Source organism: Zalophus californianus, chromosome 11, assembly GCF_009762305.2.
Source record: "Zalophus californianus isolate mZalCal1 chromosome 11, mZalCal1.pri.v2, whole genome shotgun sequence".
NCBI classification, from domain to species: domain Eukaryota; kingdom Metazoa; phylum Chordata; class Mammalia; order Carnivora; family Otariidae; genus Zalophus; species Zalophus californianus.
In genome coordinates this window covers 15,354,215-15,377,847 of record NC_045605.1, presented here as the reverse complement: position 1 = coordinate 15,377,847, position 23,633 = coordinate 15,354,215, and the positions used below count along the sequence as shown (strand labels likewise).

At 51.2% G+C, this 23,633-nt stretch overlaps 4 protein-coding genes across 7 annotated transcripts; 2 read left to right on the top strand and 2 right to left on the bottom strand.

The window, feature by feature from the left end:
• Positions 1-2,928: 2,928 nt before the first annotated feature.
• On the top strand, positions 2,929-9,405 carry SLC37A4 (solute carrier family 37 member 4). Of its 3 annotated transcripts, none has more exons than XM_027581520.1 (10): positions 2,929-3,008; positions 4,214-4,557; positions 5,392-5,624; positions 5,932-6,175; positions 6,686-6,844; positions 7,094-7,179; positions 7,691-7,804; positions 8,016-8,081; positions 8,421-8,559; positions 8,690-9,391. In XM_027581520.1, the coding sequence occupies exons 2-10, from the start codon at positions 4,410-4,412 to the stop codon at positions 8,854-8,856; spliced, it is 1,356 nt and encodes a 451-aa protein (XP_027437321.1). In that variant the 5' UTR covers positions 2,929-3,008; positions 4,214-4,409; the 3' UTR covers positions 8,857-9,391. The 3 variants fall into 3 exon arrangements, with proteins under 3 accessions (XP_027437321.1, XP_027437323.1, XP_027437322.1); XM_027581521.1 differs by lacking the exon at positions 2,929-3,008 and adding an exon at positions 3,795-3,817; XM_027581522.1 differs by lacking the exon at positions 8,016-8,081 and having other exon boundaries at positions 8,690-9,405.
• Positions 9,406-10,054: 649 nt separating this feature from the next.
• On the bottom strand, positions 10,055-12,685 carry TRAPPC4 (trafficking protein particle complex 4). Its single transcript, XM_027579794.2, has 5 exons — positions 12,511-12,685; positions 12,161-12,335; positions 11,450-11,553; positions 10,684-10,810; positions 10,055-10,401 (listed from the first exon to the last, which is right to left on the bottom strand). Exons 1-5 carry the CDS (start codon positions 12,683-12,685, stop codon positions 10,323-10,325), a joined length of 660 nt encoding a protein of 219 aa, XP_027435595.1. The 3' UTR covers positions 10,055-10,322.
• A 251-nt stretch (positions 12,686-12,936) lies between these two features.
• Positions 12,937-15,802, top strand: RPS25 (ribosomal protein S25). Its single transcript, XM_027579795.2, has 5 exons — positions 12,937-13,187; positions 13,399-13,494; positions 14,016-14,199; positions 15,563-15,662; positions 15,756-15,802. Exons 1-4 carry the CDS (start codon positions 13,185-13,187, stop codon positions 15,655-15,657), a joined length of 378 nt encoding a protein of 125 aa, XP_027435596.1. The 5' UTR covers positions 12,937-13,184; the 3' UTR covers positions 15,658-15,662; positions 15,756-15,802.
• Positions 15,730-22,741, bottom strand: CENATAC (centrosomal AT-AC splicing factor). Of its 2 annotated transcripts, none has more exons than XR_003517468.2 (11): positions 22,567-22,741; positions 22,287-22,450; positions 21,767-21,865; positions 19,466-19,532; positions 19,331-19,393; positions 18,936-19,000; positions 18,684-18,789; positions 17,738-17,768; positions 16,269-16,358; positions 16,059-16,171; positions 15,730-15,974 (listed from the first exon to the last, which is right to left on the bottom strand). XR_003517468.2 is itself a non-coding variant. In XM_027579792.2 (11 exons), the coding sequence occupies exons 1-11, from the start codon at positions 22,684-22,686 to the stop codon at positions 15,899-15,901; spliced, it is 1,014 nt and encodes a 337-aa protein (XP_027435593.1). In that variant the 5' UTR covers positions 22,687-22,741; the 3' UTR covers positions 15,730-15,898. The 2 variants fall into 2 exon arrangements, 1 of the variants encoding a protein (XP_027435593.1); XM_027579792.2 differs by having other exon boundaries at positions 16,059-16,191.
• Between the last annotated feature and the right edge of the window lie 892 nt (positions 22,742-23,633).

The window sequence follows — 23,633 nt, the reverse complement described above, 5'->3', positions numbered from 1 at the left end:
TGAGCCAAAGACAGACGCTTAATGACTGAGCCACCCAGTCGCCCCAGTAATTCTATTTTTAATTTTTTGAGGAACCTCCATACTGTGTTCCACAGTGGCTGTACCAGTTTGCATTCCCACCAACAGTGCACAAGTGTTCCTTTTTCTCCACATCCTTGCCAACACTTGTTTCTTATGTTTTTGATGTTAGCCATTCTGACAGGTGTGAAGTGATAACTCATTGTGGTTTTGATTTGCATTTCCTTGATGATGAGTGCTGTTGAGCATCTCTTCATGTGTCTGTTGGTCATCTGGATGTCTTCTTTGGAGAAATGTCTGTTCATGTCTTCCACCCATTTTTTAAATTAAAATTTTTAAAGTTTATTTATTTATTTTTAAGATTTTATTTATTTATTTTTGAGAGAGAGAGAGAGCACAAGCGGGGGAGAGAGGCAGAGGGAGAAGCAGACTCCCCGATGAGCAGGGAGCCTGACCCAGGGCTTGATCCCAGGACCTTGGGATCATGACCTGAGCCAAAGGCAGACATTTGACCGACTGAGCCACCCAGGCGCCCCTCTTTATTTATCCTCTTTATTTATTTTTGAGTAATCTCTATACCCAACATAGGGCTGGAACTCACAACCCCGAGATGAAGAGTCGCATGCTCCACCAACTGAGCCAGCCAGGTGCCCCTCTTCTGCCCATTTTCAAATTTGGTTATTTGTTTTTTGGTGTTGAGCTGTATAAGTTCTTTATATATTTTGGATGCTAATGCTGTATTGGAAATGTCATTTGCAAATATCTAGTCCCATTCAGTAGGTTGTCTTAGTTTTGTTGAGGGTCCTTCACTTCATCAGGGTGCTCAGTAGCTTGGAGTTCTTTAGCAGATTCTTTCTCTGTGAATCACCTTCTGAGTCATCTGGACTTTCAGGATCAGGTGAATCATCATCATCATCATCATCTCCAGCCACATCACCTTCTCCATCATGATCTCCTACCTCACTGAAACCAAGTCTACAATGTCCTCAATAGCTTCCTGATAATTTACTATCCATACTTTGCTGATATCGAGACTCCAGTTCTTCATTAATTTCTTTTCTTCTCCTGAATCGGCTCCTCCCAATTGGCTAGACCCAAGATCCTCATTTGGGAGGTTGAATGCTTTACTCCTGTGCAGATGGGAATCCCTGACATCATTCATCATTTCAGGTACCCAAACAGAAATGAGGGAAAACGCTGATCACACTCACGGTTCTCATCAGAATCCAATCAAGGATTGTAGGTTGAGAGTGGTTATCGTAATACTTTAGTGTTTCATAATCCTGTTTTAAAATCTTTCATGAGGCCTCCTGGAGTGACATTGCTTGGGCTCTTGCAGATTGCAGGCTTCTCCTCCCTTCCCTGACCACCTTCCCAATTTAAAACATCTTTACTGTCAACTTTGGAACACTTAAAATTCTTTTAGCAATTCTCCCGCGGTTTCTATGAAAGCAATTATCTAAATTTTCTTAATTCTTATCTAAATCTTCTATTGAGGCGTGCCTGGCCGATTCAGTCAGTGCAGCATGCGACTCTTGGTCTCTGGGTTGTGAGTTCAAGCCCCATGTTGGGTGTAGACATTATTTTAAAAATTACAATATTAGGGCGCCTGGGTGGCTCAGTCGTTAAGCGTCTGCCTTCGGCTCAGGTCATGATCCCAGGGTCCTGGGATCGAGTCCCACATCGGGCTCCCTGCTCAGCAGGAAGCCTACTTCTCCCTCTCCCACTCCCCCTGCTTGTGTTCCTGCTCTCGCTGTCTCTCTCTGTCAAATAAATAAATAAAATCTTTAAAAAAAATAAAAATAAAAATTACAATATTAAAAAAAAATCTGAGTCCTCACAACAAACCTATGAGATTTATAAGAAACTGGGGCTCATAGAAATTATTACCCAAGGTAACATTGTTAAAAATGTAGTGGGTCTGGGATTAGAATTTAAGGTTTATTTCTGGCCAGGTACTTTAAACACTCTATTTTATCTTTTATTATTATTATTATGTTATATTAATCACCATACATTACATCATTAGTTTTTTTTTTTTAATTTATTTGACAGAGAGAGAGAGAGCACAAGCAGGCAGAGCTGCAGGCAGAGGGAGAGGGAGAGGGAGAAACGGGCTTCCCGCGGAGCAGGGAGCACATGCGGGGGGGGGGGGGGGGCCACGATTCCAGGACGCTGGGATCATGACCTGAGGCGAAGGCAGAGGCTTAACCGCCTGAACCACCCAGGCGCCCCACATCATTAGTTTTTGATGTAGTGTTCCATGATTCATTGTTTGCTATAACACCCAGTGCTCCATGCAGAACGTGCCCTCCTTAATACCCATCACCAGGCTAACCCATCCCCCCACCCCCTCCCCTCTAGAACCCTGTTTGTTTTATCTTAACCCTGTTCACACCAGTTTGATTACAAGTTAAATGTTCATATTGTGCTTATGGGGACTGCCTTAATTTTTCTTTTTTTTTAAGATTTATTTATTTATTTGACAGAGAGACGCAGCGAGAGAGGGAACACAAGCAGGAGGTTGTGGGAGAAGAAGCAGGCCTCCCGCCAAGCAGGGAGCCCGACGCGGGGCTCGATTCCAAGACCCCGGGATCATCACCTGAGCCGAAGGCAGCCGCTTAACGACTGAGCCACCCAGGCGCTCCGGGACTGCCTTAATTTCTTACAGAAAAGACCGTGCCCTCTACAAGAGCTTTCCTAGACTGTAAATAACGCGGGAAGAGTGATTGGTAGTGGGAGGCACTCACTAAAAACGGATTTGTTGAACCCCACCAGTTAAGAAGGGAACATACGAATGCAGCCTCTAAGGGGCGCTGTCCTCGCCCAAGAACCTATAACAACCCGCAGGACTAGGACTAAGCGCTGAGGGGTGGACTTGGCTCTCAGCCAGCAATGCGCAGACGGAGGCCCCGCCCCCAGCGCACGCGCATGCGCCCGGGGGCCCCGCCGCCCCGCTCTATCCTACTCCGGCTCCCGCCGGCGTTCAGGTAGCAGGCTGAATGCGGGGGAGGGGCGCTGCCTGAAGGCGAGGCTGGAGGGGGAGTCTCGGGTGTCTGGGCCCCTTTGTTAGAGCCCCAACAAAGGTTGCCCTAACTTCCGATACAAACCGGAGCTGTTCTTGCAGCTGCCCCTTCCCGGGTGGGGGGCATTTCCTGGGTCTGGGGGCCTTCGAGGTGCTGCCCGTGACCAGCACGCACCTGCTTCTTTTTGTCGCGCCGGTTCGGTGTCTCCGCACCTCTCCAGCTCCCGCACCCGGGCGCGTGGGCTTCCAGCCCGAGTCGGGTGTCCCGGGTAGCTTGAGGACACGGGGCTGGGCAGGTGCCGAGAGCCTTCGCCTGGCCCCATCCTGCCGGGCTGAGCCACTCGGAGCCCGAAGCCAGGAGCCTCCGGGAGACTCCGTGCGGTCGCCTGCTCCGCTCGCGCGTACGCCTTCTGCTCCAATTGCTTTCCCAACTGAGCTGAAAAGCCGGGGGCGTGTTGCCGGGGCGCTGGGAAGCGGGCTGGCTCGGCACTGCCGCCTGAAGTCCGCGGGGTGCACCTTCCCGCCCATGGGCCGTGCTGTCACCGACCCTGCAGGCCCCAGCCGGCCAGAGGGCACCCCATCCTGTCGTTACAGGGTAAAGGGACCAGAGACCGCTGAGTGGCCCCACCACGACCCCAGCCTTTAGGGGGGCTTTTAGCGCAACCCAGGGCCTGCAAAGGGGAAGTTTCTCCTGCTTACGGGTCTGCAACTATCCATAAACAGTTACACCCCAGTGTGCGCTGAGCATTGGGAGTTACTTGAGTCCTAAGACTTGTGAGTCGGGTTGTTGGGGATATGTGTCTAATTGAGTGTGTGTGTAGAAACTAACCCAGCACCTAGTGCCATGCTTGGCAACCAGTAAGCTCTCCCTAAACTTCGTGGTTGAATGAGTGAGAAGGCAGGTGACTGAGGGAGCAGGGCTAGAGAGGGCATCTCTGCTTATCCCACCCCTGCCTCCCCTGGGCTCCTGCAGACAAAAGTAATTAGGTTGAGCCTTTAATCACAGCTGGTTTCACAGGCGGGCAGACAAGGAAAAGCGAAGAAAAGCAGAAGTTCTGGGGGGACAGCATGCTGGCTGGTGCTGGTTCACAGGCAGTGCCTCCCTCCGGGACCCCCTCCAGCCCCTACCACTTCCCCCTCAGTAATCTGATGTTTTCTTGTCTCCCTCAGGACACTGGGTTCCCTACAAGCTGCCCCAGGCTTAATGATTGTCCAGAAGGTGGCTATAAAGGGAGCCTGGGAGGCTGGGTGGAGGAGGGAGCCAGAAAAAGCCTAACTCAGCAGATCTGGGCACCGAGAGAGCCACCGGCAGGAGCTGTGGTCAGAGGCTCCGTGTCCCCACCAGTGGGGCCTGCTCCCTTCCACCATGGCGGCCCGAGGCTACGGCTTTTACCGCGCTGTGATCTTCTCGGCCATGTTTGGAGGCTACAGCCTGTACTACTTCAACCGCAAGACCTTCTCCTTCGTCATGCCGTCGTTGGTGGAGGAGATCCCTCTGGACAAGGATGACTTGGGTGAGCCTTGGAAGGCAGGGGCGTGGGCCCTGGGACCCAGGACTAGTAGACAAGTTGGGTGTTTGTGGCAGTGTGGAGGGTCTTTGCACAGCAGACAGGGAGCGGCCTGCAGATGCCGCCTGAGGGACTCTGACCATATACCTGTGGACGGGCGAAGAACTAGGCATGTGCTGTCTGTGTGCCTGAGGGGTGCTGCTCATCTGATGTGTCTCTGTGGGCCTGTGACCCACGAGTGCCCCCAGAGGCATGGCTTATTCTGAGTGTGTTTAGGGGCGCTCTGAGCACTGTTTCCACACTGCGTGGGGGCATGCTAAGACCACAGGGTGCATGCCAGCCACTGATGTTGTGAGTCACGGGAACTGGGGAGTTGGCAAAATAACTTCATGTGGCCCACCAGGTGACATTTTAGGAGGGAGAAGGCCCTTGACTCCACTTCTAAGCTCTTCACCCCATGTTCAGAGGTGGGGCAACAGAACTTCCAGAAGCCCTGGGTTGGCATCCAGTGTGAGGGGGAAATGTCATCAGGCCTTTGTAAATCCCAGGGACGGGGCCTGCCCTGTCCTCCCTTCTTGCCTCCTGACAGCTGCAGCTGGACCTCTCCAGGAGGCTGAAAAGTCATGGGTCAGCCTGGGGCTAGCGCTGGTGGTGAGGAGGAGCGGGGCCCCACGATTCCAGCACAGGCTCTTCCTAGCTCTCTGGGAGGGAACGTATCTCACCCTGCAGGGCACCTCTACACACCTGACCCCATGCCTTCCTCCATGCCTCCTGGGCCTTTGCCCAGGCCCCTAACTCCCCAGGTGTCCTGCTTCCTGCTCTCTCTCCCCGCCCCTGCAGGGCTCATCACCAGCAGCCAGTCGGCAGCCTATGCCATCAGCAAGTTTGTGAGCGGGGTGCTGTCTGACCAGATGAGTGCTCGCTGGCTCTTCTCTTTGGGGCTGCTTCTGGTTGGCGTGGTCAATATAGCGTTTTCCTGGAGCTCCCTGGTACCCGTCTTTGCTGCTCTGTGGTTCCTCAATGGCCTGGCACAGGGGCTGGGCTGGCCTCCATGTGGGAAGATCCTGCGGAAGGTGAGTGTCTGCTTCCAGGGAGCTGGTTTAGACTAGCACAGAGGATGCCCAAAGAGCATGTGGGAGTACCAGCACCCCCATCCCAGAGCAGGCTCCTTGGGAGTTCCAGTCCAGCTCCTATTGCTTGTCAAGATATTTTAGGAGCTAAACATGGTGGGATCAGGTGGCAGATGAGGGCATAGGCCCTGCCAAGTAGAAGCGCACTCTTCCTCACCCCTGTAACGTGAGCTCCTAGGTCTGCCCCACCTGACCCTCACCTTCGGCGTGTTTAACATGGGGACCTACTCTGTCCCCCTCTGCCGCACAGTGGTTTGAGCCATCTCAGTTTGGCACTTGGTGGGCCATTCTGTCCACGAGCATGAACCTGGCTGGAGCGCTGGGCCCCATCCTGGCGACCACCCTCGCCCAGAGCTACCACTGGCGCGGCACGCTGGCCCTGTCCGGGGCCCTGGGTGTGGTTGTCTCCTTCCTCTGCCTCCTGCTCATCCACAACGAGCCTGCCGATGTTGGACTCCGAAACTTGGACCCCACTCCCGCCAAGGGCAAGAAGGGTGAGCCCCCACCCAAGCTCATCATGGGGCCCCCTTCATTCATCATTCATCTGGCAGACTCACTGAGGACTGGCTGGATGCCTGGCCCTGGGCTAGCCAATGGCTGTAGGGCGAGGGGTGGTGATGGCGAGTTGGTGGGGAGTAAATAAAACTCCGTTCCAAGAGACACTTAAGTACCAGACAAGTGGCAGAGCCAACAAATGCTGTGACTCACGTTATATCCTGGTCCTTCCTCACAGCAGAGCCAGACTTCCCGGTCCTGGACAGCATCCTCAGCTTAAGTGGCTTGGGTGCCTTCTGCCATGCGCCCTGATCCTCAGTTTTTCTCTCATTTGCTGAGACTTGCTGTGGAGCGGACAGGGCAGAGCAGTGGGTGAAGGGGTACCTTCCTGCTGGTCCCTGGCTATGTGGATGGACTCTGGCCCTGTGGCTGGTTAATGAGTGGTGGGGGCTCAGTCGGGGCAGAACAGCAAGAGCAGAGCCTGAGGCTTGGCCTCCTCCTGCCCCCAGGTTCCTTGAAGGAGGAGAGTACCTTGCAGGAGCTGCTGCTATCCCCCTACCTGTGGGTGCTCTCCACTGGCTACCTTGTGGTATTTGGAGTAAAGACTTGCTGTACCGACTGGGGCCAGTTCTTCCTTATCCAGGAGAAAGGACATTCAGTCCTCGTGGGTAAGATGGGTGTTGGAGCAGGGGTGGGCCTAGGAGCAGGAATCGATGAAAGGGATGGGAAATTCAGGCCCAGCTTCTCTTTATCCCTTTCTTCTTTCCCTGAGGCCAGGCACCACCCAGACAGCTGTGGCTGGTCACCCTTGGGGACCCTGTACCTCTCTGGGTTACAGCCAATCTGGGACAACCCTAGTGTGTTTAACACCCTTCCACCCCTCCTTTCCCTCTTCCCACCACAACTCCCTACGCCAGGTAGCTCCTACATGAGTGCGCTGGAGGTTGGGGGCCTTGTAGGCAGCATTGCAGCTGGCTACCTGTCAGACCGGGCCATGGCAAAGGTGAGTGGGCAGAAGGGACAGGAAGGAGGAGGGTCCCTTTAAATCTCCCCAGCGTGACCGGGACAGGCACCAGAGAGGCAGGAGCCCTGGGGCATGGGCAGGTTGGCATATGGGTGGGGGGAGGTTGGAATGACTCCAGGCTACTCTTACTTGCTGAGGGTGTGGAGGCAAGGTAAGGTTCCTGGGGAAAGGGTTTTAACGGATGTCAAGGAGAGCTAGAATTTCTCTCAGCCTAGCAGTGGGCTTCTCTACAACCCCAGGGAAACTGGGGTTGAGGAGAGACTAGGTGCAGCTTGCCAGCATATGTCCCCATGGTGGAGGAGGGGATGTGGTGGAGTTTGGCCTCAGAATATAATGAGCAGGTCCCAGGGCCTCCCAGAGCTGCCCCGGGGCCAAGAACTGTGGTAGGACTGCCAAAGACCTGTCAGCAGAAGCCCTGCCGTGTCAGGGTCCAGAGGCGGAGGTTCTCTGCTGCTTTTAGGGCCTGACATTGCTGGGCCTGTATCCACAGGCAGGGCCGTCCATCTACGGGAACCCTCGGCATGGCCTGTTGCTGTTCATGATGGCTGGCATGACCGTGTCCATGTACCTCTTCCGGTTAACTGTGAGCAGTGACTCCCCCAAGGTAAATGAGGCGGGCCTGGCCCACCACCGGCACAAGGATGAGAGAGCAAGGGCCACTGTCTGGCTTCCTGTCCCTGGCTCCACCCTGGCCCAGGCCTTTCTCTGCCTCTCAGATTTCCCTTTCTAGTTCTGGTTTACCTCGTGTCCTCTGTACTTTGGTGCTCCTCCTGGACCTGGGGCCCGGTTTTCTTCTCTTCCCTGTGCTCCTCTAGGATGTTGCTTTCTGGACTCCAGCTCTTCACCCACTCGCTGAGCTCATAGGCTTTACGGAGCATGAGGTGCCTTGTCTGTGGTTTTCCTCCTGGTTTGTCTCCCCCTTGTCCTACCCTGTCTGCCTTGCCCTAGCATCAATTCTGAGAGAGCGCATCTAACGGGGAGGGATGGCTTCTTCTGTCTCTCCTTCACCTACCCACCCAGGCCCTCAGGTTGGCTCAGCGTGGCCCCACTCCTCTAGCTCGGCCTTGTCAATTGTATCAGGAAGTGGGATGAGGGAGGTCACTTACTATCTCCTTACTACAATCATCTGTTCCTAGGGCCAAGCATTTTTCTCCCCTCTGGCAGTGGTAGGTAGGTAGACTTTCTCAGACTCTAAATGCCACCCTGCCCTGTCCTTGCAGCTCTGGATCCTGGTGTTGGGAGCTGTGTTTGGTTTCTCTTCTTACGGTCCCATTGCCTTGTTCGGAGTTATAGCCAATGAGAGCGCCCCTCCCAACTTGTGCGGCACCTCCCACGCCATTGTGGGACTCATGGCCAATGGTAAGTGGTGCCCTCTAGAGTGTCTACCTCACCCCACTGTGCCTTACACATAGGCTAGCTAGAGGCTGGGGCCAGGCCTACTGACTCTAGCCTCACAAATGACCCGGGCTCCTCCCCTTCTCCTTGGCAGTGGGCGGCTTTCTGGCTGGGCTGCCCTTCAGCACCATTGCCAAGCGCTATAGCTGGAGCACAGCCTTCTGGGTGGCTGAAGTGATCTGTGCACTCAGCACAGCTGCCTTCTTTCTCCTGCGAAACATCCGCACCAAGATGGGCCGAGTGCCCAAGAAGGCTGAGTGAAGAGTACAGGCTCCAGTGCATCCTCTCCCACCTGTGGCCTTCCCCTGCAAGGGGCTGGGGGGGAGAGCGGGGCAGAGAGAAAGAAAGGGGGGCTGCTCCGGTTAGCACCGAACCTTTGATTTCCTCTTGTGCGCCTTTCCCCTTGCCCAGGTGGCGCTGGAAGTTACCAGTGGCTAATGAGGTCCCAGCTCCCCATCCCGTGTTCTATTTAAAAGGCAACTTTTGTTCCTGGACTCCATTAGCTCCTATTTCCTGGCTTCAAACAGGAAACCCCTGCAGTCAGGAAGTCCCCTAAACCCTATTCTTCCCCTCCTGGGCCCTCCCACGCCATCCCCAGTAGAGGTGAGACTCCTCCTGCAGCTGCAGGCTACCAGTGACCCATGATTGCTGCCCTAAGGCCTCTTAGCACCGAAAACGGTTATTGCCAATACCTTCGATTCCAAGGGGAGAGGAGGCCATGACGTTCACTAGTACCCTGTGGACGGTGTGGGGCATGGGCGGGAGGGGGGAGGACTTGACACAGATTAAAACTAGATTTGATACTAAACACTATCAGTGAGTCATTCTTTCCAAAGGGGTACTACAAGCCAGAGACTGCTTTCTTTGGAAAACATTCTCTCGATACCTGCTCTTTCCACCCCAAAAGGGGCAAACTTCATCTCCTTGGGATGGGAAATCTGACATGGACTCCTTCAAGTTTATGGCTCCTTTGCCTCCAATTTCACTAATTCAGTGATCATTTTACAGATGAAACTACTGGGTTTCAGGCAGATGAAACCATTCGATGGAGAAAGGCAGTGTAACCGTGGCTCACGGATAGTGTAGTCAGAAAGCCTGGGTTCAAACTCAGGGGCTAGTAACTAGCTTTGAGACTCTGAGGCAGAGAGTCCGTACTTTGCTAAATCTATTGTCCGTAATAGAATGCATCCTGAGATTAGGGTGAGGGTTAAGTTAAAGCAGTAAAGCCTGGCTGTAAACACCTGATAAATACCCTACCGTCATGACCACTGCCGCCACCACCTTAGAAGTCAGCAATTCCGGAACTAGACCCAAGGCTCCCGACTCAAGGCCCCATGCTCATTCAATGAACAATTCCTTGTTTTCTACTAGAACGTATCTCATTTTCCCAGAATTCCCTTATCATTCCTGTCTCCCCACCAGAGCCTTTCCCCCCCAAACCATTAATGAGGATAGCGAACACAGATCAAAGGAATGTTTATTAAGCATTTATGGGCCTACTCCCTCCATAAATAAACCTGTACAGAGTTGGGAAGTAGGCTCACGGTGGATACAGGAGGGCAGAGAGCATGGCTTTAAGGCTCGGGGATCGGTACATGTCATCAGGCTTGGCACCCTCCCATTTTCAAGTGCACTAACGAGGCTGCGGGGATCTCCACTGGAGTGGATACAGCAGGATCCCTGCTGTAGGATCTCTCAAAACTTGGGGGATCCATTGCGGGCTCAGCCTACGACCCAGGTCCAAAAGTTCCAGCCTTCTCTGCCACCTCCAGGGCTAACTTCAGGTTCTGGTCAAACAGCTCACACCTAGGCCAGACCCAAGAGGCACAAATGAGGACAAAGTGTGAGGTCTCAGACTCTCCTCCCACCTTGGGTGCCGAGGTAGAGCCAGGGGAAACTCTTGCTTGAAGAAGGACATGAATGACAAGAAAAGTCTTTGGTTTCTCAAAACAGCAAGAAAAGACTAGCCCACTTTTGTTCTATTTAAAAGTAACTCTTCTTATCCTTTTGGAAAAATGACCTCAGGGAAGAGCACAAAGGGAGGGGCAAGGACGCTTTGACCAGTATCTGGGGAGGGGGACCGCCTACCTGATGGGCATTTCCAGGGAATAGAATGGATTCTTGAGGGCAAAGTCTGAGTAGATCTCATAAATCTTTCGGAGAAGAGAATCTATTCCAGCTTGCCTAGGATCTGCCAGCACCACAAACTTGATCCCTGGAGAAGGACCAAGAATGGTTACAAAAGGGTAGAGAATGCAGCAAATAACATCATCCTGTGTGCATGTGGCATTTTCATAAGCCCATTTTTATTTTTATCCTTATTGCTCCATAAAGCAGGAAAGGCAAGATTGTGAATCTGTAAGACCAGAGCAGGGAAGTGACTTTATCACATCACCCAACTGACTGAGACCACGCTTTGACATCTAGCTCTGTCACTTAATTCCTAGTCTTGTGGTCCCTCAGCGGCAAGTGCCAGGCAGGGGGCAGACTCAGGCAGTTTTCAATTGTCCCCACTAAGGGAGTGAGGCAATTGCCTCGATCCAAAGGTCATTTCCATTTGGCATTCAGGTTTCATTTTGAAACACACCTTGCAAAACGTGTGCAACATGAGATACCATTACGGTGAGTTTTATCTGCACACAGGATAACCAGGGCTGAGCATTCTGGGTGGTGTGGACAAAATTGGCATGAGATTAAATATTGGCTTTGGATTCACAAAACAGACATATGTGTCTGTGCAATTGTCCCAGGAAAAGTTAACCATCACCCCCTTGCTTACCAAAGTTGTCTTTGGTCAGTCCCCTTCCCCCAACCTGCCCCACTGCATCCCTTTGGCCTATTGGGAGACGCCTACCTGTCAGTGTCTGGAAGCAGTGCAGTTTGAACGTGTCGGTCTCCAGCATTTCAATGCCTGAGCTGCCCTGTTCTGGAGACAGCTGGGAACCGATTGCGAACAGCCTATTTGCAAAGGAGGTAAGGTTGGGAATGCACCCTGCTATTTTGAGGGAGGAGTGCTTCTCAAACTTTTCCACTGAAGCGACCCTCTCTGCTGAGTTCACATTACACCCTGAGAGGTCAGAACAGGCCGTGTCAATTGCCCAGCAGCAACAGCACCCAAATTTCTTTAAAATGCATTTGAGCTCTGCATGTATTTTACACTCATACTTAAAACATTTTACATTGAAAACTTTGGGTAAAATTACCACTGGGAATGCGTGCCATGGTTACTTACTCCACACCTATGATTACTCAGCACACCTTCTACTATCGTTGAGAATGGGAAAAGGTCTTAACGATCATTTAATTCTGTTACCTTACTTTAGAAACTAAAGCTGAGGGAAGAGAAGTTGACTTGTGCAAGGCCACACCACTGCCGGTATTACCTAAAACCTAGTCATCTGGATTAATTCTCTTTCTTTCACAACTACAAGAACTGACGATTTAAAAGGAGGCGAAGAAAGGTAAGCACGGCCGCTCAGGAGACTTCCCGCAGAACCACACTAATCCAGCCGGCCTAAGGGCCAAGCGCAGGCCCACAGGCCCTAGGAAGGGCTGAGGGACTTACGAGTGGAACATGGAGGCCAACATGAGCTTCTCATTGGAGGTGAGGCGAGGTCGGCCGAATCGAATGGACACCGGGTAATTGGCAGGGTTGCCCAAGTACTCCAGCACCTCTTTCCCATCGGCCGTGTACTTGCCGTTCACGTCCACGCCATTGATGGCCAGCACGGCGTGTCCCACTGCAGAGGTGAGGCTAAGGGTCAACGAAACCCCAGCGTGGGGATTCCGCCGAAGGGACTAGCGACCCGGCCTCACCCACCTCTCCCTTCTCCCTCCGCGCGCTCCCCAGCCCCGCAGAGACACCAGCCCACGCCGCACCACCGGACCCACCCCTCGGACGCAAGCCTAGCCCACCCCGGATGCCGTCGCGCTGGCCGAAGGCAACCAGCACACGCTCGTCGTGCAGCTTGAGCAGGAGATCAAGGGGGTAACTGAAAGTTTTCTCTGCCTCGGCCCGGGGCGCGTAGCTGTCCAACTGGTAGATGAGGCCGCCAGCTTTGTTCACCACATACACACTAAAAATCGCCATTGCGGCCACCGCGCCTCTGAAGACTCGGATTGGGCTTATTCCTGACGGCCCCGCCCCGGAACCGCAGCGGCGGGGCCCGCCCCCCGCCCCCTCCGCCCAGCCCCGAGCGCGCTGATTGCGGCGCCTGCGCACTTAAAGGACCACGCTTAGCACCACGGGTCGCCGGGGGTCGTTGCGGGGCCTGGCAGATTGTTTTCTGTCTCTCGTTTCCAGAGCCAGGGAATACAACGTGGGGCTGCCTCACAACTAGCGGCAAAGCCCAATAAGTCGCGGGCAGCGTCCGGGGTGCGCGGCTCGGGAACGACTGCCCCCTCGCTGCGCCCCGCTCTCCGCTGCACGAGGGAGCCGGGTCTCCGGCCTTCCGCCGCGGGCTCCGCCCCTTGCTCCGGAAGCGCTCGCTGCGGGTGGAGGTTTCTGGGCCGGTCGGGGAGCCGGGCTTCCTTTTTGTCCGACATCTTAGCGAGGCTGCAGGGGTGGACGCTGCTCTCCAGGCTTCGCTATGGTGAGCTCTCGCGGGTGGCAAGCCGGTGCGGTTCTGAAAGCCGGGTGGTGCTGGGGCGCAGTTGGGGCGGCACTGGACGGAGGGCCCCCGACCCTCCGGGCCGCTTCTTAAGGCGGGCGGGGGATGGCTTCACCCATGTGCTCCGGTAGTGGGGTTAGGGCGGTGCGGGGCTGCCTTGTGACTTGACTGCATTCCACCTTTTTCTCTACAGCCGCCCAAGGATGACAAGAAGAAGAAAGATGCCGGAAAATCGGCCAAGAAAGACAAAGACCCAGTGAACAAATCTGGGGGCAAGGCGAAAAAGAAGGTAGGAGTGAGCCCCCCCAGGAGAGGGGGGTACTGGGGACGCCGGACCCATGTGGTTGTGGTAATAAGTGACATGTAGAGCAAATGGCTTTTAGAGTTGTGCGGTCTAGAGTCCGATTGTTAGAGCTTGGGCTCTCATCACCGTTCTGTGTTTTTGGAAGAATAGGGTGGTACGCACTTAGAAATTAAATAAGAGTGTATGTTTTGATGCTTAGTACATGATATTTTATTTGATGTCGTGGGGTTCAGCCTATATCCGAAATTCGCAAAGACTTTTTTCCCCCAAGACTTTCCCCCCCCCCAGTCTAATGCATCTTTGACGCCGTTAATGGCAACTAGACTTCCTTTTATTTTGGGTTCTTGTTTCAAATTACTTGAATCTTAGTTTGTAGAGTTGGAATAGCCACCCTTGCGGTATAGCACCACGGCTATGGAAGAGAGTTCTCCGACACAGGTTGTTTGGGGAGGGAGGGAGTGGTTTCTTCGAGGAGTACTGACTTTCCTTTTCCTTTTGGTGAGCAGAAGTGGTCCAAAGGCAAAGTTCGGGACAAGCTCAATAATCTGGTCTTGTTTGACAAAGCGACATATGACAAACTCTGTAAGGAAGTTCCCAACTATAAGCTTATAACTCCAGCTGTTGTCTCTGAGAGACTGAAGATTCGAGGTTCCCTGGCCAGGGCAGCCCTTCAGGAGCTCCTTAGTAAAGGTGAGAGGGGTGTGTTGTACTGGTGTGGTTTTACACGTTAAATTGGCCTGCCCCTATTAGCTACCCTAAATGGTTTTGTGTCTTCGTTTTTTTAAGGTTATTTATTTGACAGGGACAGCGAGAGAGGGAAGGAACACAAGTAGGGGGAGTGGGAGAGGGAGTAGCCCGCCTCTGGCGGGGGTGGGGGGGCTGGATCCCAGGACCTGACTGAATGACCTAGGCGCCCCCCATCTTAAATATTTTTACTGGAATTTCCTAAAATAGGCACGGGCTGACCACTGGTTGTAATATTTTTTTTAATATTTTATTTATTTTATTAGAATGTAAATGACAAGGGGGGAGGATCAGAGGGAGAAGCAGACTCTCCGCCGAGCAGGGAGCCTGATGCGGGACTCGATCCTGGAACTCCAGGATTATGACCCGAGGCAAAGGCAGTCGCCCAACCAACTGAGCCACCCAGGCGCCCTGGTTGTAATATTATCCCTAGGGTAGACCCCAAAGCAGGGTTCTTGGCCAGTTTTGTCCCATGGACCCCTGTGTCGTCATTTTCAAATAATTTCATTTTAAAGAATTAAGAAACCCAATGATGTTGAAGTGTGGCTATGAAAAAAGTAAAGCATTTTTTGCTTAAGTATTTTAAAAATTTCGTTGTGGATATAATTACCATAATCTCATATTAGTATATGTGAGTGTAAATATTTTAAGCCACCTGTAGTGTCTAATAGGGAAATAATGACTATTTTTTTTTTAAAGATCTTATTTATTTGACAGAGACATAGCGAGAGAGGGAACACAAGCAGGGGGGGAGTAGGAGAGGGAGAAGCAGGCTTGCTGTGGAGCAGGGAGCCCGATGCAGGGCTCGATCCCAGGACCCTGGGACCACGACCTGAGCCGAAGGCAGACGCTTAACGACTGAGCCACCCAGGCGCCCGGAAATAGTGACTTTTAAGTTAAAGTGCTATGAGGGTAACCATCCCAACAGTAATGGGCCCCTCATTTAGAAAGAATAAATAAAATTCGATTATCACCAAGAAATGGAGGGATCTGGGGCGCCTGGGTGGCTCAGTCGTTGGGTGTCTGCCTTCGGCTCAGATCATGATCCCAGGGTCCTGGGATCAAGCCCCGCATCAGGCTCCCCGCTCAGCGGGAAGCCTGTTTCTCCCTCTCCCACTCCCCCTGCTTGTGTTCCCTCTCTCTCTCTCTCTCTCTCTCTCTCTCTCTCAAATAAATAAAATCCTTTAAAAAAAATAAAAACGTAGGGATGTTTGCCTTTGTTATTAAATTCTCATGCTCAAATTTAGTATTTCTAGCGTCTATGAAGCATTTCATAGTACTGCGTGAAAACCTTCCTTTTTCTCTCTAGGACTTATTAAACTGGTTTCAAAGCACAGAGCTCAAGTAATTTACACCAGAAACACCAAGGGTGGAGATGCCCCAGCTGCTGGTGAAGATGCATGAACAAGGTAAGCAAGAACTCGGGCCCACAGAGTAGAAAGTATACATCCCACTTATATAAGGCTCTACAATTCTGATTCTTTTATTTTTATTTTTTGCAGATCCCACCAACTGTACATTTTGGAAAATAAAACTTTATTAAATCAAATAAGCGGATGTGTCTCTTTCCTAGGAAAAGCAGTTACAGAAGGTAATAGGTATGGGTTTGTTGACTTGGTGTTATGCCTTATGGTGGTTGGAAAAGTTACCAGGAAATGATTGGCTTTTTCTCTTTATGTGACTCTTTGTTCCTTGCTGCAGCTTCCGTTTTGAATTGATGTCTGAAAGGAAATGAAGGGTTAGCAGGATGAAGGCTGACATCTCCAAGGGGGTAGTGGTTTGGAGTCCTGGCACTGTATCCATACCTGGATTGCCAGCGGCGTCCATTATTCCAGACCCGGCCAAAAGAGGGCAGCCAGCCTACACTGGTGCTAGAGCTGTGATCAAAGTTGGCCCCAACTCTGTCTGGGGGTAGTTTCTTCAGTTTTTGTTTTTCCTCTACAAATAAGTAAACTTTTTAAACAGTTTTAAATGGGAAAATTTTAGAGAACCCATTCTTGAATTTGTTTACTTACTTTCTTTAATAAACTCTTCATAGGATGGTCCTATTTGTTGGTTTACGGAGCTGTGTTCCTCATCCTGGACCATCCAGGGAGGTGTAGCACCTGGAAAAGACCCATTAAGCGGGAATGAAGGCACTCTTAGGTTCCAGGCTACTGTGAAACATGCCCTAGCTATAAACTCTAACCTAATTGACAACTAGAAATGTTCAAAAGCAAAAGCCAGGAATTCTGGATCATGGGAAGTTGAGGGCCCTGGGCTAATTTAAAGCAACATATCTTACATGTGATATGCCGTACTGGTATTTAACAGTTTTGCTGACGCATAACTGACCTGCAACTGCGCACATGTAAAGTGTATAACTTGAAAAGCTATTGAGTGAAACCATCACAGTCAAGATACTAAATATCACCACTATGCATTGTTCTGCCCCTTTAAAGTACTTGATCTCTGTGTTCCTTTTCCCAGCCCCAGGCAACCATGGATATGCTTCTGTTAATTAATTTGCATTTGCTAGTATGTACTCTTTTAGATCTGGCCTTTAATAGTTGAGATTTATCTATGCTGCACTTAACAGTAGTTCCTTTGTTGAGCACTGCTATGTTCCTTCATTGAGGCACGTTTGGATTGTTTTCAGTTTCAGTTTGAGGGTACTGCAACTAAAGCTGTGACCATCTGGTGTGCAAGCCTTTGTGCAGACATGTTTGCTTTTCTCCTGCAATGTCTGGATCATAATGGTGGGTGTATGTTTAACTTCCTAAATCCCTGAACTGTTTTTCCAATTGGTTCTGCCATTTTACATTCCCACCAGCAGTTTATGAATGTTCCTTCACATATACAGTCTTTAATTTTAGCCACTCCGATGAACATCTTTTTACATGCCTCTGCTGAGTTTTGAGAGTTCTTCATATATTCAAGATACGGGTCCTTGATCAGATAGCACTTTATCATAACCAACTTTATTCTTTAAAAAAGTAATTGGGGCTCCTGGGGGGCAGTCGGTTTGGTGTCCATCTTTAAAAAGAGATTTATTTCAAGGGGCGCCTGGGTGGCTCAGTCGTTAAGCGTCTGCCTTCGGCTCAGGTCATGATCCCAGGGTCCTGGGATCGAGCCCCGCATCGGGCACCCTGCTCCACAGGAAGCCTGCTTCTTCCTCTCCCACTCCCTCTGCTTGTGTTCCCTCTCTCGCTGTGTTTCTCTGGCAAATAAATAAAACCTTTAAATCTTTTAATTTTTTTTATTTGAGAGAAAGCGAGCACGGGGGGGGGGGGGGGCAAAAGAAGAGGAAGAGAGAATCTTAAGCAGACTCCGTGCTGAGCATGGAGCCTGTCGTAGGGCTCAATCTCACGACCCCCTGATCAGACCTGAGCTGAAACCAAGAGTTGAACACTGAACTGTGCCACCCAGGTGCCCCTAAAATAAATGGTTAAAAAAAAGAAATAATTACCTCTTACCATCTGAGAAACACTGCCCTGGGCCTTACCTGAGTGGACGTTACCAATTCCTGGTGTATCCTGTAGGGGAGGGAGGGAGAAATCCAGATAAGAAACTGATGACACTATTCCTAGCTAGAAAAAGGACAAGCCACAGGAGGGGGTGCAAGCACCACAGTGGTGCTTCTGTGCCTTGGCTGGTGTTAAATAACAGAGTCCTGTCCCTCAAAAGACTCATGGTCTCAGTAATGAAGATGTCCAAAAAACAGAGTGCCTACTAGGTGCCACGTAAGCAAAACCCTTTCCTCACAGGGCATATGTATCGTGGGGGAAGAGATTTAAGTATAAATTACACAGATTACATTCACAACTTTTTACATGGTCCCATGTACATTTACAACAGGCGACCTGTTCACATAAGCCTTCCATGAAAAGGTGACCTTTGAGCTAGAATGAGGAAAGGTAGGCCTATTATTTAAGGCAATGACGTGCAAAAAACACAAGACACAGTATGGCTGGAGTATACAGAACATCAGGTGAGGCAGTCGCTTTCTGTGTTCAGCACAGGATTGCAGGGGGGATAGAAACTTCCAGAAAAGTGATGGAGGACATCTAGCCAGGAGGTAAAATAGGCTGCCTCATCGACAGGATGTAGGAGATGAAAGAGGAAATAACTCTTCCACAGTTCTGGAAATCTAGGGATGGTAGGGGTTAGCCTCGGGTGCCTGTGGGATATTTACAAATGTCCTAAATTGAGCAGGAACTGGGGGTTCTGCAGAGGATGAGCTGTAGGAGTTGGCACTCCTTAGTGGCAGTGGGGGCAACGGGCGGATGTGATCACTGGAGGGTGAGGAAAGAGGTCTGAGAAAACACTATGGAGTGGCACAGCAAGAGACAAGAGCCCAATGGCCAGAATCGGTACAAAAACCCAGGAGAGATGGGTGTCCTGGGAATTGAGGGGGCACTGGCCCTTCCTAAATGGCTTATCCATTGTACCTGATGGCCGATGAATGTCAAAGGTTGTCCTGTCTCCATCCAGTCAAGGGCTGGGGCGGGTGGCAGGTCCAAGTACGAAGGCTGCTGTGAGGTGGAAGCCACTAGACTGAAAAAGACAAGCAGGAGCCAGGCTGGCAGATGAGGTCCTTGAATCATGAGGATAGCAGAGATGAACTTTCCCATTTTCCAGCCAAAAAGTTAACAGAATGCTCTAACAGGCCAAACTCTGAAGAGATTCCTTAGCAATTTTACCTGTTGGTCCTTTTCCAGCTTCCAAGTGTTGAAGAGCCGCCTTCTGGGTCTGGCACTGCCTGAGGCTGAGTTTGATTCAGGAAAAATAAATGTGTCTTGGATGCTTAAGAGTCTGCCTAGGCCATGCTCCCACCCTCCAGTAGGAAACAAATTGGCATACTGGCCTATAGTACTGCCCATCTTGCAAACTTCCTTCCCTCCCTCCCAGCTCTGCCCACATTGCCACTGACAAGGCCTGCCCCCTGGCGGACAGGTAAGGGAATTCAAGCCGAGCAGATGAAGCGTGGAGTCCATGAGTTCTTTTAGAAGAGCCTGGTAGGTGAAATGCTGGACCTGGGAGAACCAGCGACCAAGTGGATTTGGATACTGCTCTGGCTCCTCCGAGGGACACCAACCTCTAAGACGGACCGAACCAGCTCCTGCCGGCTTTGCTCCACCTCACGGATCTGAGCTGCCATCTGCGGGGGAGAGGCTGCTTAGCTACGTACAAGGTCATGGGGGCTGGGTCCTTCAGTGGCCTTTTAACTCACCTCTTTGATCACCTCATCTTCCTTTTCCTCATAGGTATCCAAACCTTTCACCATGGATTTCTTGAATCTAAAAAGAAGGGCAAGTCAGCCAAGAACCCCAGCCCCTGCCATTTATGAAAACATCTGCAGGGCACCTGGGTGGCTCAGTCGGTTAAGCGACTGCCTTCGGCTCAGGTCATGATCCTGGAGTCCTGGGATCAAGTCTGGCGTCGGGCTCCCTGCTCGGCAGGGAGTCTGCTGCTTCCTCTGACCCTCTTCCCTCTCGTGCTCTCTCTCTCTCTCATTCTCTCTCTCTCAAATAAAATCTTTAAAAAAAAATCTTCAACAGATTATTTTTTTCTTCAAATTTTGGATAATTTCAGAATCACAGAAACAAAATGAACAATAAACACCCATGTACCTTTCACCCAGATTCACTGTTGACATTTTGCCATACTGGCTCCACTTCTCTACTATGCACACATTTCCTTTTTGCGAAATCAAAAATGGGCTTTAGAACATCATGAGACTTATACTTGTTTTATCCTACAATACACACGGAAAGGTATCAGAAAAATAACAATACTACCATCGACAATAAAACTACTAAGCAAAGCTCAGGATTCCTCCGCAGTACTTTAGTCCTTGAAAAACATCCTAAGGGTATAGAGTCAGAATTTTGTGTTCAAGTTACTTGAATTACTATTCTTTTGTGATTATTATCAATTTGATATATAGCTACGATAATCTCATTGTTTGCAATCAGTTTTAGGATTTTTTTCCTGGTAAAACACATGTAGGGGAATGGCTCTACCATAGTGCCCTGGCAGCCTTGCACCTATCTGTTTGGGCAAAGCCTAGAACCCCAGCATCAGAATCTTGGCTGAGCACCTGTGTGATGCTCCTGGAACACAAGAGGAAAAGAGCTGCTGTGGGGCCATCTCCCACTTGCCTCCTTGTCTCCCCCCGCATACACCCCTAGGCTGTCATGAGAGTTTCTTATCACCTCCCGGGTTCCAATGTAGTATGCAGCTTTCTGCCCAACCCTCTCAGATTAGAGCTGCAGGCCACACTGGGCTCCCCAGCAGCAGGGTGTCACTGCAGTTAGCCCTTTTTTTTTTTTTCAGAGTGGTCCTTTTTGGTGGGTGGGACAAGGACCTAGGAAGCTGGCACTTTGGGTTTATTCTCTTCACTATGTAACTAATAACGTGTCTAAACCTAAAAGTGGCTCGTGGTATCTTAACCAGTCAAATCAGTCAGACTTGGCTTTGCCTTGTGCGTGTGAGCTTTAAATTTATAAGGTTCAAAAGTCAAAACTGGGGTGCCTGGGTGGCTCGGTTAAGCATCTGCCTTCGGCTCAGGTAATGATCCCAGCACGTGCTGGGATGGAGCCTGGTGTCAGGCTCCCTGCTCAGCAGGGAGTCTGCTTCTCCCTCTCCCTCTGCCCCTCCCCCTTCTCATGCTAGCTCTCTAAATAAAATCTTAAAAAAAAAAAACTATTTAATAAAAAGCTCAAAGAGTCCATCCTCATAATTCTCAATTACAACTTTTTCTGCTCAACTATTCTTCATTCCCACCAAACACCATGTGGAGCTGGGCCAGGGTGTAAGGAGTGAGTGCTTTTTGGCCTCAGTTCCCCATCTCCCACCCAGTGTGAACCACAGATTTGAAGACAAGGTAGTAGGATTTAGGCATTTCTCACAATTCCCTCATTATTCTCCACACAGAGTAGGAAACAATAATAGATGTCATGAGTTTTTCTGTAATTTTGGTTCTGGGATCCCTTTGGGTTCCATTCCCCATAATCTCAATATTGTCCCAATAAAAGTAGTGTGAGGCTGTCTGTGTCCTTTTCCTGAAGCAGCAACACTCACTCTGTGCTGACCAGCTTACTGCACTCCAGTTTCTCAGGGTCCTCTGGAGGCTAGTTAAAATAGAGTCTAACACTATTCAAAGAGGGCACTGGGTGAGTACCAGTTGCTTGCACACACTATAAAAAGCCTCTTTTATTCCTAAAGGACCTTAATATTCTCTGTACCACAGATTTAAATAATCGATTATAGATAACTTTTATTATATACAGTTCTCTATTTGCTAAATGCATTGTAAATCCCATGCCCCAACTAGATAGAAACCTTTAAAGGACTCTATCATAGTTCTTTTGTGTCCAATATAGTGCCTAGAATAATGAGTGCTACGAAGACAACAGATACTTACGAAGGCCCTACTGAACTTTGCAATTAGTAGAGAAAGCTCCAGTACCTGACACAGACCCAGAGAAGCCCCATTCTGTTATTTCATCTCTCATAATCAGTGACTTACCGTGCATAGTCCTGGGGGGAGATCAGAAACTTCGCTTTCATTTGGAACTCAGCCTTGTTCTCCCACCAGAATCTGTTGGTTGCTTTCTTGTGCTCTGGGCTGAGAATGAACGGATAATCTCAATGATAGATTACAGAATATCCCTCAGACATCTAGGCATTAGATAAGTAATGCACACTGACATCTGGGTTTCTGCCTCTGGGCAAAGCTGAGCGAATACTGTTACTAGTCTCTTCCAGATGTCCAGTCTCCCTCTTCCAATAAAAATGGGAGAATCTGAGAGCAGATGATGGGAGGTAACCGTGAGCCAGCTGCCCAGCTGGCTTTCCCACCACTACCATCCGGACCATGGCAGCCCTAAGCCCTCCACCCCTCAAGGATGCCATGCCTGTAAGCTGACTCGACCCACCCAATCAAACCACAAAAGCATTCCTCCTCTCACTCACCCCAACCCCTCCCCGCCCCCGGCCACGCACCAGTATGCGAAAGTGCTGGATGAGGCTCCCAGGCCGGATCTCACCTGGCCAGATGCTCCAGCAGCCCCCCGTGCAGCACGGTCAGGTCTCCGTGGCTCAGGTGTTTCCGCACCTCACAGCTGCAGCACGGGCACCAGCAGCGCCGCTCGTGCTCGGGCACGTAGCGCTCCACCTGAGCGGCGCGGGTGGCCTTGCGGGCGGCCTCTACCTGCGGCGGAGAGGGTACCAGGTGGAACCCCCACGTCCCACCCTCGCGCCCTCCCTGCACTGCCGGCATCCCCCACCCCAGGCCGTCCGCGGCCCCTTCCCGCCTCCCGGCCGCACTTGGGGCAGGAGCCGCTCCAAAGCCGCCTTCAGCTGCCGCTGGTGCTTGCGACTGTAGACGTGTCCGCGACCACAGAAGAAGGTCTGGCGGCACAGGGGGCAACGCTGCGCCGGCGCCATGGGCCCAGGACTGGGCGTCCGCGACGCGCAGCGGCTCTTTCGCCATCCGGTGACCCCTGACCCCCTCGGGGGCGGGGCGAACCCAGCGGTCCCCGCGGCCCCCAGCGGCGGGCAGGCGCCACTGCAGACCCATCTGCGGCTGCGCGAGTCCCTTTGGGGCTCTCTGCAGACGTGCGCGCCCAGCCGTCACCGACATTCCCAGATGCCGTCTACCCAGAGAAAGTGGCGGCGGCGCTGTGCGGATGCGCGGGAAAGAGCAGGCGCCACAGTTAGGTGCCACTGCAGGACCACAAGCCGCACGCATGTCGGGGCATTGACAAAGACCCGCATTGACAGTGGAACAGATTGTAACTAGTACTATAGGGTGCTCACTGTGTGTCCAGAGAGAGCTTCATATTAACTACCTCACTTAATCCTCACAATAGTCCTACGTGGCGTACTATTACTGCCGGTATTTTACAGATGGGGAAACTGAGGCACGGGGAGGAAGTAACCGTGTGGAAGTTTGCGCAGGCGTGAAGCATCGGAGGCAGCACCTTTGGTGCTCTTCAGTTCCGGCTGGCGGTAAGGAACGCATGCTGCAGGCGGCCTTCATCTGAGACCTAATCACAGCCATACTCCCAGGGGGTGTTCTGAGCAGTCGTTACTGTGAAGCTGTGAAGGGGAAGCTATAAAAAGGCTGCAGAGTCATTGCTGAGGGTTAACAGACATTTTTATTCTGTAAATTTTCTCATCCAGTGGAATTTTCATTCTTTACAAGCTTTTGCTAGCATGAACAGCCTTCTTGTCTGTCCTGCTCTCCTAAACCTTAGGGCCTAAGGTAAATTGCTCCCTTAAACAGCTGAAATCCCCAGGCTGTGATCTCTACCCTAGAGCACCCCAAAAAAGCTCGGGGCCCAGCCCAGACCTTACTTATAGGATGTGCCTGACAGAACTAACACAGAGTC